The sequence below is a fragment of the Centruroides sculpturatus genome, unplaced genomic scaffold, assembly GCF_000671375.1.
Source record: "Centruroides sculpturatus isolate CEXI.00-Female unplaced genomic scaffold, Cexi_2.0 scaffold209, whole genome shotgun sequence".
Lineage (NCBI taxonomy): Eukaryota > Metazoa > Arthropoda > Arachnida > Scorpiones > Buthidae > Centruroides > Centruroides sculpturatus.
The window spans coordinates 802,313-821,006 of record NW_019384446.1 but is presented as its reverse complement, the minus strand read 5'-3'; the positions used below and the strand labels follow the sequence as shown (position 1 = coordinate 821,006).

Here is an 18,694-nt window from a genome sequence, read left to right as displayed (position 1 = left end):
ATCAGCAAGCAAATAGAGTGAGTCTTTCTTCAGGAAATGCTCAAATGAAACACAAGTTCCTTTCAGGTAACCAGTATTAGAAGTAGTAGTGTTGCAAAAAAGCCTTAACTTTCTCTCGAATACCCCATTTTTCAAGTATACCATGTACTGCCTCTGCTTGACTCTTTCCAGTTACATCTTGAAGTTTAGGAATGCTGAACAGTTGCATAAACAATACTACCATTGGGACCCTCTAGATTGTTCCATGTTCAGTAAGATCCAAGTTGGCAACACTAGTAGATCTATTCCCTGGACACAATGGTATTGGTAGTTAAGTTAGGAAAAGTGCTGTGTTATGCAAATCTATGCTATACGAAACAAAGGACTAATGCAAAACATAGGGTTAGGTTTCAAAAGTTAACAAAAATATCCTATTCTTTTTTGTTGCTAAGAGAAATATGTTTTGTTTTTACTGTCACAACTAGATGCATAGACAGACACTAAGCATTTCTTACATCAACCTCTATTTTTATTCAAGTAAGCATGCATGTTGTCTCAAATTTGACAATGGATTTTAAAATATTGAAATTTTCAATTTGTTTTGTGCCATTTGGCAGATCAATATCAACAAAAAAGCATAGAAGATGATGATATTTTTTACTGTAAAAAGTATGGCACAAAACAGATTGAAAATTTCAATATTTTAAAATCCATTGTCAAATAAAAAACTTAAACCAACACCTTAATATTTGCTGAGAGATTTTTAATGTAACAAATGTTTTCGATCTATTCGATAGATCATCTTCAGGTTAAAAAGAATATTTCTTAAACGGAACAACAAGTTCAAAAATTCAAAAATATTAATAACCAATAACATTTCCATTAATAAGAATAACTAATACATTGTAAATGATACAAAAATGTAAAATAAATAACATATTACTCGTACCAAATATTAATACTGTCTATCCTATCTAGACATAATTCCCTTTAAAACATACTAGAGTTCATGTGCCTCTTGTAAGTTTTTAACGGCATACTTCCAAGCTGAAGGAAGACCCTCTGTGTCCCTTGTGTTAATGCATTTTTCTTTAAGCTTTCTTCTGTAAATTGCTTGTTGTTCTGTTTAAGAAATATTCTTTTTAACCTGAAGATGATTTATCGAATAGATCGAAAATGTTTGCTACATTAAAAATCTCTCAGCTAATATTAAGGTGTTGGTTTAAGTTTTTTATTTATTTAATTCTGCTGGGTACGAGTGTGGTTTCCATTGTCAAATTTGAGACAACATGCATGCTTACTTGAATAAAATAAATACCGAATAATGGAGTTTGCACTTAAAAACTGTGAAATTTTGTAAGGAAAATTTCCCAAATTTTTGAATTGTGTTAGAACAAAACCATGTTTATGGAAGATTTCCCCAATTTTTGAACTGTGTTAGAATTAAACCATGTTATATGAGAGATACCTGTATTTCGGTTTCCAGGGAATTAAATTTCTTTCATCATAACTTCAATGTTTTGTAATACTGTTTCTGGAAATAATATAATGTGGGTTGTGTGATTTAGGGTGTCTGGAAAAAGGTATTCCACATTCCAAACATTTTGTCTCTTGGCACCATTTATGTGACTTGGAACAGTTTTGAAGGGTGTGTCCAAGGAAATTCTAAAATCTAATTTTCTCTATGTTAATAACAGCCACACTAATTTATATATATATTATTTAAATGCCTTAGTTTAAAATAATAAATGGTTTTTTTTTTTTAAACTCAATATCTTCAGAGTGCATTGACAAAGAGAAAAAGATGCATTATGAATATATAAAATTAAAACAATAATTATGATAAATATAATTTTATTAATAGTGTTAAACAAGTATTTATTCTAATTATGAAATTTTAATGTAGAGGTTTTTTATTTTCAAAGCTTTTAATGATTTTCTGTAGTTCTTGAAATGAATTTATTGAAAATTGATATATCTGAACTATATGAAATAAGTTATTAAAGAAATCTATAATAGATTTTGAATTTTTGTTTCAGTAATTATCAATTAGCAAAATTTTTTAAAATAATGAAAATTGTATCTAATTTTATTTATTTTAAATTATTAATAATAATTTTAACTTTTTTAGCCACCTCTAGTCCAAGCAGTATTTAAAGGTGATATAAATGAAGTTCAGGAATTGTTATTTAATCGTGAAGAAGTTAATTATCAAGACTCTGAACGGCGTAGTATATTACATGCTGCTGCATTCTGTGGCCATGCAGAAATAAGTGATCTCTTATTATTAAGTAGTGCTAGAGTTAATACAAAAGATAATCATTGGGTGACTCCTCTTCATAGAGCTTGTTGTTCTCAAAGTGAAGTAAGTAATTTTGTCTTAAAGATGTTATTTTTACTGAGATTTTATTGCATTGATATTTGTAGGTATTTGCTTATTTATTAAACATAACTTTTTATTATTTATGTGATATCTGTTTGTTTTATATGTATTTATCATACATTATATGGTACAAGTAAAAGTTATTTTCTTCTTTAATATCATATAAATGCTACTGACATGTTCAATATAAGTTTGATTTATTGTAAAACACAATGCAAATTTTTAAAGTTTTGTAAGACTATTAAATGTCATGTGGGTTTTATATGTGGCTATTATAATGTTAGTTAATGTTAACTATTCTATCTGAATAGAAAGATTGCGACATTCAATCTACAAAAACAAAAACACAATAGCATATTACAAACAAACATTAACACTTTGGACACAATGATGAGATAGGAACTTTAACAGTCTGTACTAAGATCTTATTGGTTACTCAGAAACTAATAAAAATTTTCTTAAGTGTGATTGGGTAGAGGTTTTTACAGAATGCAAAAATTTGAATCTGGAGTGGAGACTAAGTGGTTCATAATTCTAAAAAATACAGTAGTTCTGTTCAGGGAAGGTCTCATATTTTTGAAAAACTTCCAAAAGCAGAAATCTGAGATAAAATCAAAATTCCCAAGAACTTTAAAAATAATAATTTACAAGTAATAGTATACAGTTGACTCACCATAAAACAAACACTGATAAAGTGAATTTTACCATTGCCCTGGCAAAATGCCATTGTCACAATGTTAAATAAAATTTGTCACAATAAAATGAACAAAAATTTTACCAGAATTCATTAAATAGAACTGTAAATTACCTACTAAACTGCCGAACGATCGCCTAAATATCGGGCTATTATATGGCAAATTAAATGATTAGAATAAAGTAATTTGTCATTAGATGTAGGCGTTAGGCGCCATCTCTTAANCTCGCCGGGTGTTACGTTAGCTGGCTGAGTGCCATTGGGGTCGTGGGCGATGAAGTCATCCCCAGTCAGTGATGTATTTAATGTATTTAACCAAGTAAGGTTATATCTAATCTAATATATTTCTGGAAGCGAAGACTTGCTCTGGGTGGCGTAACTGGCAAGCGCACCGCACGGCAAGCGGAGGTTGCGGGTTCAAGCCCCGTCCCGGGCCAGTTCTTTTATTCCAGAAAATTCTAAAATTAATTTAATAATTTATTTATTTAATTTTAATTATTAATTTACTTAAGAGATGGCGCCTAACGCTTACCTCTAATGACAAATTACTTTATTCTAATCATTTAATTAGACATATAATAGCCCAATATTTAGGCGATCGTTCAGCAGTTTAGTAGATATACTATTCGGGCTTTGAATGTTGTTATTTATGTAAATTACCTTCACAACTCTCAAGAAATAACTTTATTTCCAATAATGGTTGCTTTTTACACTTTTTAAAGTGAACAATAAAACAGACCAACAACTGCTATAAATGATTGGGCTATGGTTTTGCAATAATAATATATTACAAATAAATTTGGCTCTAGAGGGAGGCGTTAGGTGCCATCTCGTATTAAATTTAATAATTATAATTTTTAATTAATTAAATAATTTTAGACTAAACTGGAAGAAAAGAATCATCCTGGAGCAGGATTCAAACCTGCAACTGCCACTTACTGTGCAAATGAATTGCCAGTTACACTACTCAGAACTTCGGTCTGTCTCCTCTTCCAGTATATTTATCATTACGATATAAACATTATCAGTTACTATGGTGCTGACTGGGAAAGCATTCAGTGCCCTCATCTTGTAAACTCCCACACAAGACAATCAGTCAGCCATCAGTCAAATTATAGCACATGATTTATGGCAGTTGTTGGTGTGTTATTGCAATGTATCAGGTTTAGTAAAGTTGTTTATATTTTGAACAATTAAAGTGGTACTGTAATAGATGTTTCATTTTGGGTAGAATAGATTTTCTTTTCCTAGTAAGCAAAGATGGGTTTTACCTCTGATTGTAGAGCAATTCAAACATCTGGTTTTAGCAAACCATTCTACATACTCAGAAAATAGGAGTTAAAGTTTTAAGGACACACACCCTTTTTAATTTTTTCTTTTTCTATTCATCTGCTAGTTTGCATATTGGAAAGTGCATATAGTGATTAATCTTTAACAGAAAAAAAATAACTGATTTCTTTTAGCTTTGTTTTGTTTAACCATTCTAATATACTGCTCCACACTTCAATGGCAAATACTGCCTCCTCTTCCATCTTGTTTGATTTGAAAAACATTTAGAACATAAATTTGTTTTTGTAAATGAATTTAATTTTATTTAACTTTATTTAGTAAATTAATTGAAAATATTATAATTTAGAGATTTCGATTGCTTAATAAGCATTAACACCCTAAATTATATGACCATGAAAATTGTTAATATGAATTATTGATTAATTGAACTAACTACTGTTCCCCTAGTGATTCATATTAAAGTGAGTTGACTGTAATATCAAATTTCCAGGGCAGATGTGAGGTAAATTTGCTTTGTGTGTGTGTGTGTATTTATAGTAATTTTCATTCAAACTAGTACAGTACATGTCAACACCACTGTTAAACCTTTAATTCTGGTAAGAAATAATACACAAACGAACAAATGTTTTCAATCTTAATCAAGATCTGCCTCAGGTTTTGGATCACTTGAGTTCCAATTATGGAATGCAAAGATTCAAATGTTTTTAAATACAAATTATTTTAACCAGATTAGAATTAAGAACTAAAATTTAATAATTTTTATATTTTCTTATATGTAAATTTACAATTTATAAATCAATACAGAACTTTGAAAGAATATATTTTAAAATTTATATACTGTATAATAAATACAAACAAATAATTGTATTGCCTTTTAAATAGAAATTTATAATAATTGTATATTTGTAATATACTTTTATTTAAAGTTATTTATAGTAAAAATTTATTGTATAGATACTTTCAAATTGTTTACTTTCTTATATATATTTCTTCATGCTTTAGTAATAATGGAAAAATAGTATTATAAAATAATAGGACAACAAAATGTAAAAATTAATAAAGCTGTTTGAAAATTTTGTCAAAAAAAAAAAAAAATTATTTTGAATAATCTTGAAAATTAGAAATAATCAGTTTTCAAAGGAGTATCTGTAAACCAAAATTTCTTATCAATGTTTGTGATCTGTTGCAGATAGTGAGATGTACATTTTTGATTTATAAAACAGATTTCATTTTGCTATTTATATACTTTTTGACCAAAAAAATTACATAGCAAAAAAGAAGGCATTGAAATTGAATGAAAATTTATTAGTGCAAAAGTAATGATAAAATTAATAAGTGATTATAATATCATAGCAAAAGGATTATTTTCTGTAGAACAATGAAAGGTTACTTTCATTGTTCTACAATTTAAAGTAACCTTTAGTATCTTGCAGGCAGCATTGGATACCCATATATATTGAGCCAGATGATGGCCAATGTGGTTAAAGAATCTGCCTACCACTATGGGATCGAATCTGAGTCATACTGAGCATTAGTCCCGTTTGGGTCTTGTCATGATAGTTTATGATCCAAGTTGTGGTCAGTTATTTTTCAAATTAGTTTGCATGGGCCATTTCATGGCAGCCTGTATTCAATCTAGGGCCAGTTATTTTAAAATTTCAAGTAATTGATTGTGTTGTCATGAGACAGAAGTTTGTTTATATAGGCTGTACCACATCAACTTACAGCCTGAATTAGGATAAGACTTTTATATTTTTTAATTTAATACATTAGATGGATAACAGCTTTTATATTTTGTTCATTAGTTTATTTTTCTCGAGTGAAATATAATATATGTTAAAACAAGGAATAGTCACTGAGCAAACTGGCCCTCTGGGAAATTGGAAATTTTCCAGAGGCCAGTCCATCGCTGTATGTAGGATCTCCTCTTGCTTGGATACATGAAATGATATGGTCAGACATGGAGACATACAGGCACTATATGGTATCTTGTGAGAATTTCCCACAGATGTTGCAACTGCCACTTCAGATCTCTCACACTCATATATAGGTATATATCTAGTTACGTCGTTCTCGATTATACGTCATTTCTCAAAAACATATATGGAAAAATAAAAAATAAGTTTAAGCCATTTTATTCAACTTTAGGTCTGTTTGCCGCAAATATTGAAATTGTAATATCACTAGAAAAGTGTTAAAAGCACGTAAAATCATATTAAAATAAATACATTTACAGTAAATGTTAATATAATCGTCATAAATCGTAGAGAACGAAATATGAAAACATCTGTGACTATGGTAATACCCCGAACTTACGCGATAGGTGGGACCGAGCGATAACTGCTTAAGTCAAATTCGCGTAAGTCGGAGTATAATTTCGCAATTTGTATAAAATCCAAGTCGGATGTATGTAAGCTAATAAATGTTCTCATTAATCTTATCTCGTCTTTTGATTCGTTCACGGTTGCAAGAAATCACCATATAAAGTCTCTCAAGTCTCCGTAGATATAACAAACACAGAAATAAATAACACATAATAAATTGTAGCTATGTGTAAATTCTGCGCGACACGTCCGAACATGTAAGCTGAACAATAGTGTGGGGGGAGTGAGTAATAAAGAGTTGCATGGCGCTCCAATAAAAGACAAATTGATGAGATTTGATAATCACGTAACTCCAGGTTTGCATAAGTCGGGGATAGCGTAAGTCGAGGTATTACTGTATGTGTTGTCATCTTATTTAGTGGTCTTTAAGAGCTCAATATTGGCATTTTCCATGGTAGTTCCAATATATACTGTTTGGTGTCATTGTCAGCGCCACTCATTATTGGTAAATTCAATATAAATTAGTTTATTTTTTACTATTGCAAAATAATTTTAATAACTGTATTTGTTATTTAACATTACAAAATCATCTTATTTTATAATGTCTTAGAGCAAACCACATTCACAAATAAAGATTCCACAATGTACTGTAAACATCGCCAAATTGTAAACATACTGTATATTTTTACAAGTATGTACATACTGTACATGTATTCATAAATTTAGATTACTTTTTTTCCCTGTACTATATTAAAAACTAAAATTTATTTGTTTGTAAGCTTAAAATAGATTCTTATTAATCATATATTATTAAAAATGCATTTATAAATAAATTACAGAACTGGGAATGGTATTTGTGGTTTAGCCTAGTGACAAGTAAATTCGACTTACATCATCTCTCCTGGAACCAATTACTGACGTAAGGCGAGGTATACTTGTATGGTTGAAGTTAGGAATCTGATCTTATAAATGTTCAATGGGCAATAAATCTGAGACTGAATAGGTCAACAAAGTATGGCAATGTATTGGGTTGTTTTGAAAGTAATTTTGTTTTTTACCACCAGAGGGATTAGTTGTATTTTTACCCACCAATTTCATTCTAAATTGTATTGTCATTATATATTTTGACAGATGACATTTCAAGGCTTATTTGTAAAAAATTTTGTTTGATTCTTTGCAATTTTGACAAGACTATGTTTTGTTTATAAAATCATACTGCCAGCTGGGTTACCAGCTTAGAGGTATGAAGGAGTACATGTCAGGAGTTGCAATTTTAGGCACAGAGTATTAAGTGCCCAAATCATATGTGCATAAAAAAAACCAGACTTGTAGGTATTCTGGACCAAGAACCGAGTCAGAATAAAATACAAAATGGCAACACTCTCTACAAACAGGCAGTAGTGCAAGATTTGTGCATGCGTTGCTCGTTGGGAAGTTTGAAAAGCAAACGTTGCTAAATCGAATTTTAACAAATGAATCTTTGAAAAAACCCACTTACCTGTCCTGTGTTATTCCCCATATATCTCTGGTTGCCATGTGCTGACCTTGACTGGTTGACTGGAGATATCTCATTTCATCATCAGAACGTTTTTGAAACTAGATGGCGCATCATTATAATTTTATATTAAAACTAACTTCCGAAATATAATTTTTTTTTTACATTTATTAATACATATATATTGTTTGTGCAAAATAAAAAAATAATTTCAGAAAATACAATAGTCATCGTTATTTTTTCAAAAACGAGAAATTTTCATTAGGCATCAACAAAAATTCAACCTGGAGTGACACACAACGGAGAGAAATTTCGATATTGGATAGGTTAATTTCACTGAAAATGCATTGTGGATGACATTGTGGCCATGGACAAGGCTGGCAAAGTTTGAACGATTGCACTCAAAACTAGCAATACCAAAGAAGATTGGAGAATGAGAATGAAACCCACCTTGAGCGTCAAAGTGATCCAGCTTAGTAGTGAGTCTCCGAGACATAGTCTTGTCCCAAATACGGCTTTGGTGCTTTTTTATTACCCAAAAGGTAAGAATGCTGTTCAAGCAAGAAAAAAATTGTGTGATGTATGGCGATGTGTTGAAAGAACGACAATGCCAAAACTAGTTTGCAAAATTTTGTTCCATCAATTTCAATATTGAAGATGCACCATGCATATCTTCATCAGCTTCAACTGAGAGGCCAGTTGAAGCTGATTAAGATATTAAGGTATTGAAGAAAATAAAAGTATTGATTGAAGAAAACTCAAATAACACACTAGAAGTTGCTAAGAGATTAAATTTATTGAATTCAACTGTTTATGATCACTTGAAAGGACTTGGTTTCATTTCAAAGCTGAATATATAGGTTCCCCATGTTCTTAAAAAAAGAGATTTGCTCTGTTGCATTGGCATCTGTGATTTACTTCTCAAACGTCAAGAAAATGATCCATTTTTGAAGCAAATCATAACTGGCAACAAAAAATGGATTGTTAAATGTGAATGATCATGGAGTAGAAGAGATGAGCCTGCTCAAATCACTTTGAAAGTTGATATTCATAAAAAAAGTGATGCTCTCTGTTTGGTGGGATTTTAAGGGATTTTTTTTTTTTAGTTTCTACCAGACAATTTGACAATTTATTTGGAAGTGTACTGCCATCAACTGGACAAATTGAATTAGTGTTACCACCCATCCGGTTTTTACCTGGACAGTCTGGGAATTGACTCACTGTCTGAGTGAACTATGAATTTTGTCCGGGAATTTCATAGAAATTGTGAAATTATAATGAAATAAAGTTCTTGCAAATATTTTTACAAATTTACACTATTTTAACAGCGAAAGAACTCACACTCACTGAAACTCATCTGCAATTCTGCCATGTTAGTATGTTTATTCCGATGTGTTGCGCGCAACCTGTTGACTTTTTTTTTTGCATATACAATTGTACACGTCTCCAATAGAGCTAAGTTATCTGTACCTGTTCTTTCTTAATTTATGTTACTTACGTTACTCCTACGCAAGTCTCTAGTCCCTAACTGTAACTGATTTAGAACCTGCATGCACGTTATTCTTTGCATTGTAAAATGACATTGCGCATGCGTCAGGAACTTCTGTTCGAACAAACCTGACCTGCTATCTGGGTCAGCGATTTTGAAAAGGTAGCAACACTAAATTGAATGATACCATCAAACTGAAAAGGTGTAGTGTTTCACCATGATAATGCCAGAGTTCACACAAGTTTGGTAAGTTGTCAGAAGCTGTTACAGTTTTGATGGGATGTGCTACCACATTTACCATATTTGCCAGATCTGGCACCCTCAGATTATTATTTGTTCTGGTCTTTACAAAATTTTTTNAACTTATCTGGAATTTCAAGTCATATTTTTTTCATGCAGAAATCTATGTTTATAAAAAAAAGTATATATATACTATATGTAATGAATGTATGGATATCTCATGCTACAGTTATACAAAGTATAACAATATATTCACAATCAAAATTTAATAAATGTGTGATCAATGTGTCTTTGAATAGGATTTATATTTTAAAAATAAGTAGATGAACAATGTTTCATTTTTAGTATTACAAGCTAATATTCTATATCTAAGCTTACTTTCCAGAATGATTCTGTTTATTTCATGCAATTATCCCAATGTGCCAGTTTTATTCCAATTATTTATTGCAGTTTCTATTTAATAACAAATGTACAAATAATCACATCTTACTTATCTTACTTATAGTTTAAATAAAAAAAAAACTTTAAAACTTTTGGTTATAAAATTTTTTCAAAAAATCTTGTTTTCTTTTTGAAGCCATTTTATTAAAATTGTTCTTATTACAATATAAATTACAAATATTTTTTGGAAATAATCTGAATTGAAAACAAAATAATAATGGATTTTTTCTTCTTCACCAAGCTTAGGACTTTCACATATTATCATAAAAACAGGATTGTCTATTAAAACATTTTTTTGATTACTCTTGTCATCAAACTGTTTTTCATGATTGCATTCCAAAGTCCATGCAGTTCATTCTAAAAGGTTTTCCATATAAAAATTAAACATTACATAATTCTGCATATGACATTAAATATGCAATAAAGTTGTGTTCAAAAAAAGTAATGTAGACCTCTTGGTACTCACCAAACAGAAAGAATAAGAATGTGGTTATTAATTTTTCTTGTTTTTAATAGATATTATTTGTTTATTTCTTTCTACAATATAAATTTTTTAAGTAAAATTTTTGAGTAGTAATGTAGTATTTTAGGTGGTATCATTAATAGTATTGATCAGGTTGACAGATTGTGTGATTACTTGCCATTTGTGTAATTTTAAATTGTTTAGGCAAAGTAATTTTGATTTTGGAAATTGGGGATTTTTAGGCAGTTTAAAATAGTTTTGTGATTTAAGACCTTTCTTAAAAGAAACAAAGAAATTTGTATAAAAATTGTTTTATTTCACTCTTACACTGTGATGTATAATAGAAATCACAGGCTCAAAGTTTGGTTCTAAGCTGTAGAAATTTTTGGAGATTTTAGTGTTGTTTAAATTAATGATGAAACTTTTGATACATTATCAAGAAGCAATGCATCTCATACACAGAAATTACTGTGGAATTATTATGAAGACATATTACTTGTAATGCAGGCAAAAAGAAATCAGACAGTACTTGAATTTTCCATCAATAGATACAGACCAAACAATCTGCTGGATAATGTCTATATTATATATATATATAAAGAACAATAGCAGTTTAAATTTGAGAACACAATAATTCTTTACATAAATATTTCATCTAATAACACTGCACTGACACAATGGGCAGTAGAAAAAATATCAAAGTGCATTGGGGTAAATTTGTAGTAGTAAAAAATTGCTCTGACATGCATAGAATTAGAATAGTTGAGCAATGTTTTTTTACATTATGGGAAGATACTTGAATGTCATTAGTCCACAAGATTCAATTAATCTGCACAACAGATGGTAAGGGATATTTGGTTCATTTGATTGGGGAAAACTAAATGTATATGTTTTATTAATATGACAAGTGCATATTTACAATAATTGCATCTTATCATTTATGTTCAAACCAAAAAATAATAAATGAACTTGTAATGTTTATTAATTATTCATTGTTTATATATATACATACACTGCATATTTTGTTTTGAATTTATGTAAAATGTTTGACCTTGAATTAAATTCAAAAGCTGTTGGATTTTTAAGCTGAGAATGTTCCATTTTGTTGGAACAAAATTATTTTTGTATGTTAATGTTTTGGCTGTCTGAAATAAGCATTGAAAGTAAATAATTATTTTATTAGCAGTCTAATCTTCTTAAATTCAAATTTTATGTTTCACTTGCATTAGTAAAAACCTGATACAAGTTTAAGATATTAAGAATTTTTATTTTGTTAGTATTCTGGAATATTTGTACTTAATCCTAATTTTTCTTTTGCCTGATGATAAATTCTTTTATCAAAAGTACTTGCTTTGTTTTATCATATTGTATTTTTAACTTATTAAACTAACACAAAATGGCAGTTTTTTCTTGTTTTATCTTTTGTGTAAAGCAGTCCTGGCCAACTCATTGCCTGCTGACAATTTTTACTTGCATTATGTTTCATTAAATATCCAGAAACATATTGCTTGTTTCACATGATTAAAATAGGTTCATCACCATTCCAATTGATAATTTCAATAAATTGTCTAGATTTGAACACATGCTAATCATATGTATGAAGCTTTAAATATATTTTTCATTAGATGAATGTTACTTTTAGCAACTTACTTTGTTGTGCAGCATTTTAATGTTGCCAGTACAAAGGGTTTCCACCATGGAGTGTTATATAAAGAACATGTGATGTATCCAGTGTTGCCAAGTTAGTAAATATTCTATTAAATCTGGTAGATTGAGAATTTTTTGCCCCTTCTTTGTAACTACAACCCCATAGAAAATTTTGGGTTAGCCAGGCTTCATGTGAAAAATTATATAAAAATACATATACATATAAATAAATCATAATATTTATATTTCTTTTTTTATCAATAGGAAACTGTTAAAGTACTGTTAAGGCATGAAGCTGATGTTAATGCTCGAGATAAACATTGGCAAACACCACTTCATGTTGCAGCAGCAAACAATTCACTCCAATGTGCCAAGTGTATTATCCCATTTCAGAATAATTTGAATATATCAGATCGTGGTGGTCGGACAAGTTTACACCATGCTGCCTATAATGGACACAGTAAGGTAATCACAATTAGCTTTTGACCAGAAAAGTTTTATAATGCTTATTATAAAGATTTATCTTAGGTTTACAATATTTCTCTTAGCCACCAGATGATATAATCTAGAGGTGGGTATAGTTACAACTTATCTGGAATTTCAAGTCATATTTTTTTCATGCAGAAATCTATGTTTATAAAAAAAAGTATATATATACTATATGTAATGAATGTATGGATATCTCATGCTACAGTTATACAAAGTATAACAATATATTCACAATCAAAATTTAATAAATGTGTGATCAATGTGTCTTTGAATAGGATTTATATTTTAAAAATAAGTAGATGAACAATGTTTCATTTTTAGTATTACAAGCTAATATTCTATATCTAAGCTTACTTTCCAGAATGATTCTGTTTATTTCATGCAATTATCCCAATGTGCCAGTTTTATTCCAATTATTTATTGCAGTTTCTATTTAATAACAAATGTACAAATAATCACATCTTACTTATCTTACTTATAGTTTAAATAAAAAAAAAACTTTAAAACTTTTGGTTATAAAATTTTTTCAAAAAATCTTGTTTTCTTTTTGAAGCCATTTTATTAAAATTGTTCTTATTACAATATAAATTACAAATATTTTTTGGAAATAATCTGAATTGAAAACAAAATAATAATGGATTTTTTCTTCTTCACCAAGCTTAGGACTTTCACATATTATCATAAAAACAGGATTGTCTATTAAAACATTTTTTTGATTACTCTTGTCATCAAACTGTTTTTCATGATTGCATTCCAAAGTCCATGCAGTTCATTCTAAAAGGTTTTCCATATAAAAATTAAACATTACATAATTCTGCATATGACATTAAATATGCAATAAAGTTGTGTTCAAAAAAAGTAATGTAGACCTCTTGGTACTCACCAAACAGAAAGAATAAGAATGTGGTTATTAATTTTTCTTGTTTTTAATAGATATTATTTGTTTATTTCTTTCTACAATATAAATTTTTTAAGTAAAATTTTTGAGTAGTAATGTAGTTGTTTTAGTTCTCATTTAAAGATGAAAATGTAACTACTATTGATTAATTTAAACTTCTATAATATAAATAGGAAAAGTAGCGAAATTTTGGGATATATTTAAATAGTTTGATTGGTTACAATATAATTATGTAGAAAAAGAATAGGAATGTGATAAATTATTCTATAATAATTATTTTTTTTATATGTTCAAGCAGATGTATCTGCTTGAACATATAAAAAAAAAATAATATTACAGTAGAACCCCTCTAGTCCGCCCTCGGCTAGTCCGTCACTCCGGTTAATCCGACTGTGGTCGGAGTCGAGAAACTTGTCCCGACTCGTCGGTGACTCACCGTCCATGGCGTGTTTCTGTGTTCGTTATAGTATATGTTTTACATTGTGTGTACATGTACAGTTTTGTGTGTGTTTTCAACATGTCAAGAGTGAAACGTAAACACTTTACTCTTTCATTAAATGAAAAATTAGCAGTGCTACAAAGACTAGACAAAGGGGAAGATTGTTTATTTTACTTTTTTCTGATAATCCGACCTTTTTTGCGTTCCGACCATACCCCCAGTCCCAAAGGTGACGGATTAGAGGGGTTCTACTGTAAGAGAATAATACAGTAAGACCCTGCTTAACACGGGGGGATGCATTCCTAGATAACAAAGCGCTAAGCAAAACAGTGTTAAATGAGGTCATTTTAACATAGAGTAAATAAAGATAGGGGAAATTATTCTTTTAATCACTATATCAGTGTATTTCTATTAATTGTTTTATTTTTCAATTACAGGTAATTGAAAAATAAAACAATTTTAATCTGTGTAACTGTGAGTCTGCAATCTTGTACACCAGCATGATAAGTCCTATTAATAGAAATACACTGATATAGTGATTAAAAGAATAATTTTGATTAAATTAAGGACATAAATGCATATTAATTAAAGATAGGGGAACATCGCAACCAAAAATAAACAAATTTTACTTTAATTTTAAGTTAATTTTATATTAATTTGTATAATAATATATGTTAAATAACACACAAACATATGCACACAGAAATGTAAAGTTCATTTTTTGTGACGAATGTCCTGACTTTTCTGAAATTCTTGTTCTTTTGCAATAAAGTTGTGAAGTTTCATTTCTTGCTTTTTTCTTTCCTTAAGCAAATGTCAGTAGCAGAAGATTGCATCCAAAACACCTCATTTTGCTTTTGCACTCCTTTCAAAATCAGGATCATTTGCTACAATTTGATTAATGATTTTGGTTATCTTACCAAACTTTTACTAAGGAAATCTGTAGAGAAAATTTTGGGTTCTTCATTTTCAAAATCTCTATTTTCCAGTTCCGCATGAATTTCATATTCTGCCAGTTCTTGAAGGTCGTTGTCGGTAAGGCTCTAACCAGAAACCTGCTGTAACTCCTCAATATCTTGCTTGTCTATATCTCCTAGTCCTGCTATATTGATTAGGTTGAGTTTGGTCAACCTAACAATATGGCGATAGGCTCTTCTCATTAAGAATTCTTGGATACCTTCAGCCATAACTTCTTCCACACTCTGTTCATGCATTCATCAGTTAATTCTTGCCAAGCTAAGTCGATATTTCCTATGGCATCCATGATGATATATTTTTTCCAAAATTGCACGAAACGAACATAGATTTAAAGAAAGTACACCTTTTTGCCACCTTTTGCTGATTGGTTTGTGTTTGCAAATAATCATATTATATATGAATCAATAAAATTCTGCGATAATTTAACTCGGCATAAATTTTGAGTTTTTTTTATGCTTCGAGCAGACCTCATTATATCAAATCAGTGTTAAGCAGGGTCTTACTGTAATTATAATGCTAATTAAGTTTTTAATATTAGGAATTATGAAATCTGTGTGTATTATATCAAATGTTATATTGCAATATTCAAAAATTTTCAATAAAAATATACAGTACAGCATCGATTATCTGACTCAATTGGGGACTGCGGTTGGTCGGATAATTGAAAAGTCGGATAACCGAAAAGTATGAAAAAATCCATTATTAGTGTAGTATATTATTATATCCCATGTAATTAGTATATTGGTATTATATATCGCTATTAACCTATTTCGCATTGAAGTTTCCTCCACGTTAAGCCTATCAAATTTTTTTTAAAAATAATAATCGTCACTATTGTATCGTTGAAAATTAAGCCTCGTTTAAATACTGGCTCCCTTTCATGGTCGATTGAGTGTTGCCAGCTAAAACACGTAAAAATAATATTAAAGTAGCCAAGACAGCCAAATATTGTAGCACCACATCACTAGCGGACATTTGAATTTGCCGACTAGAACGCGGTCAGTTAACCGAGGTGATGGTTAATCGGGGATCGGATAATCGGTGCTCCACTGTATTGTGAAAAGTTGAAAGATAGTATTTCTGAAATAATAATATTTTTGAATTTATTTATTTTTGATTTTTTTGTTGAAAAATCATTATTAGATCAAAGAAAAACAAGGGTTGTGTTAAAGTTACATAAAGTATATACAGGGTGGTCCATTTATGATGTCCCTGATAAATATCTCATAAAATATGTGTCCAGTTAAAAAAGTGATCAGAATAAAAGTTATTTATTATTGAGGATTCTTTCAGCTGCATAAAAATTAAGCTATTCCCTTATATGATGGCAACTTTATAATTTCAAATGGTATCCCATTATTTTTTATTTTTGGATTCTTAGTTAAAGAACAACCAACTGGATAATTACTTCAAATAACTAACAAATAACCAGATTTCATTATCAGGCTATTAAGGCTAAATAACTTCTAAGATAACTTCTAAGTAATTTAACAGGAGGTAGGCAGTTAGGCTGCCATCAATTTTAATTTAAATTTAGAATATTCTGGAAGAAAGGATCAGCCCAGAATATGACTCAAACCTGGAACTCCTGTTTACCTTGCAGACATAATGCCAGTTATGCTGTCTAGACCTCATCCAATTTTTCCTTACAGATTAATTAACTAACTAATTTAGATATAACCATGTCAGTCATTTACATAATTATTAAATTTAACAAGAGATGAAGAGACTAACTATCTATCTTCTATCATATTAGTTATTATGTAGCCTTAACAACCTGATAAAGGAATCTGACTGTTCATTTTATATTTGAAGAATAATATAGTTTTATTTAAGACATATTTCCAAAAATGTTCATAAATAATAAAAATAGGGAGACATACTATTTTTTTCTATTTTTGGATTCTTGAATAATAGTTTCATTTAAAATATTTTTTCCAAAATATTTCAAAAGTTATGAGCATTTTTAGTTGTATTTTCAAAAAGTTTTTCCTTCAGCGGTATAGAAAATTTACTGTAAAAAATGTTCGAATTTTCTATTATTTGTTTAGTTATTTCAAATCATTTAATTCAGTAAATGTAAGAATTAAATTATTAACAGAATTGACATTTTGATTAAAAAAACTTTTTTAAACTAGGACATCTTTTAACTATTAGTAATTTCAAAGGTACAGATAAAAATAACACTAAAAAAAGATTACTGCAAAAAATTTGAATTTGTTCAAAAAAATTCTGGATGAAAATTGTTTAAATTTTTATCTTGAAGCATAATTGATTATGTAATTATTTAAATATTAATTAACAATATTTAATTGTATTAAATATTAATATATTTAAATATTTTAGTTATGATTAAGATCATTAAAAAATGGCATTTCTTTAACTGTTACTTTTTGAACATACAACTGAAAATGCTTATAACTGTTGAAATTAACAATTTTGGAAAAATATTTTAAATAAAACTATTATTCTTTAATCAAGAATCCAAAAATAGAAAAAAATAGTATGTGTTCCTGTTTGAAATTCTAAAGTTGCCTCCTGCCCTATAAAGGGGCAGTGGGTGTCTTAATTTTTATGAAATTGAAAAGGCTCTTCAAAAATAAACAACTTTTATTCTGATCACTTCTTAAGTGGATGTGTATTTTACAAGATATTTGTCAGGGACATTGTAAATGGATATACTGATAAAGTATTCCATAAAAGTTGAATTCATAAATATATTTTCTGATTAGTAAACAATAATTTATTGATATAATATGCAAATAAACACTTTTTAATATGATTTCATGCTTTAAAAATATTTAATATTGAACTTTGATATTATTGGAATAAAAATATAGTGTAGTGCAAACCATATTACATTTTTAACGTGTTGCATACATCTTATGATTTATATTAATGCCAAATGAATTGCCAGATTATAAATCAAAATATAAAAAGGCTAATTTAATGTTTAGATAAAAGCAATTTGGTAGTTTGTATAGTAGTTATTATATTAACTTATGTTAAATAATTAATAATTTTTATATTTTACTATATTAAAATTTTCATCAATATTTTCTCTAGTCTGGAAACTGGGATGTTGTTTGTTATTTTTCAGATGGTTGACTTACTGTTACAGCATGGTGCTGCTTGTAATTCATTTGATAAGAAAGATAGACGAGCAATTCATTGGGCTGCATATATGGGTCACACTGAAGTCATATCAATACTTTCAAATAAAGGTGCTGAACTCAATGTTCGAGATAAAGAGGTATAAATACTTTTCTCTTTTACTAATAATTTAAGTTTATTTTTAGACAGTTTAGTTAAATTTAAATTAAACAAGATTTTAAACTGAAAATTTTCTATGTTCATCTAACATTTTTTTCTTGTTTTGTTGATATTCATAATTTTATGTCTGTCATTCATTCACATATTATTTTGCTTTTCAGATTATATGAAT

General features: G+C 29.0%; 1 protein-coding gene across 1 annotated transcript in view; it reads left to right on the top strand.

Moving 5' to 3' along the window:
• Window positions 1–18,694, top strand: part of LOC111620394 (serine/threonine-protein phosphatase 6 regulatory ankyrin repeat subunit A-like) — a 181,244-nt gene that overhangs the window by 10,328 nt on the left and 152,222 nt on the right. The window contains exons 2-4 of the mRNA XM_023362308.1: window positions 2,111–2,344; window positions 12,710–12,910; window positions 18,350–18,502. Coding sequence (XP_023218076.1) covers window positions 2,111–2,344; window positions 12,710–12,910; window positions 18,350–18,502 — 588 coding nt within the window. The remainder of the gene's footprint in view (window positions 1–2,110; window positions 2,345–12,709; window positions 12,911–18,349; window positions 18,503–18,694) is intronic.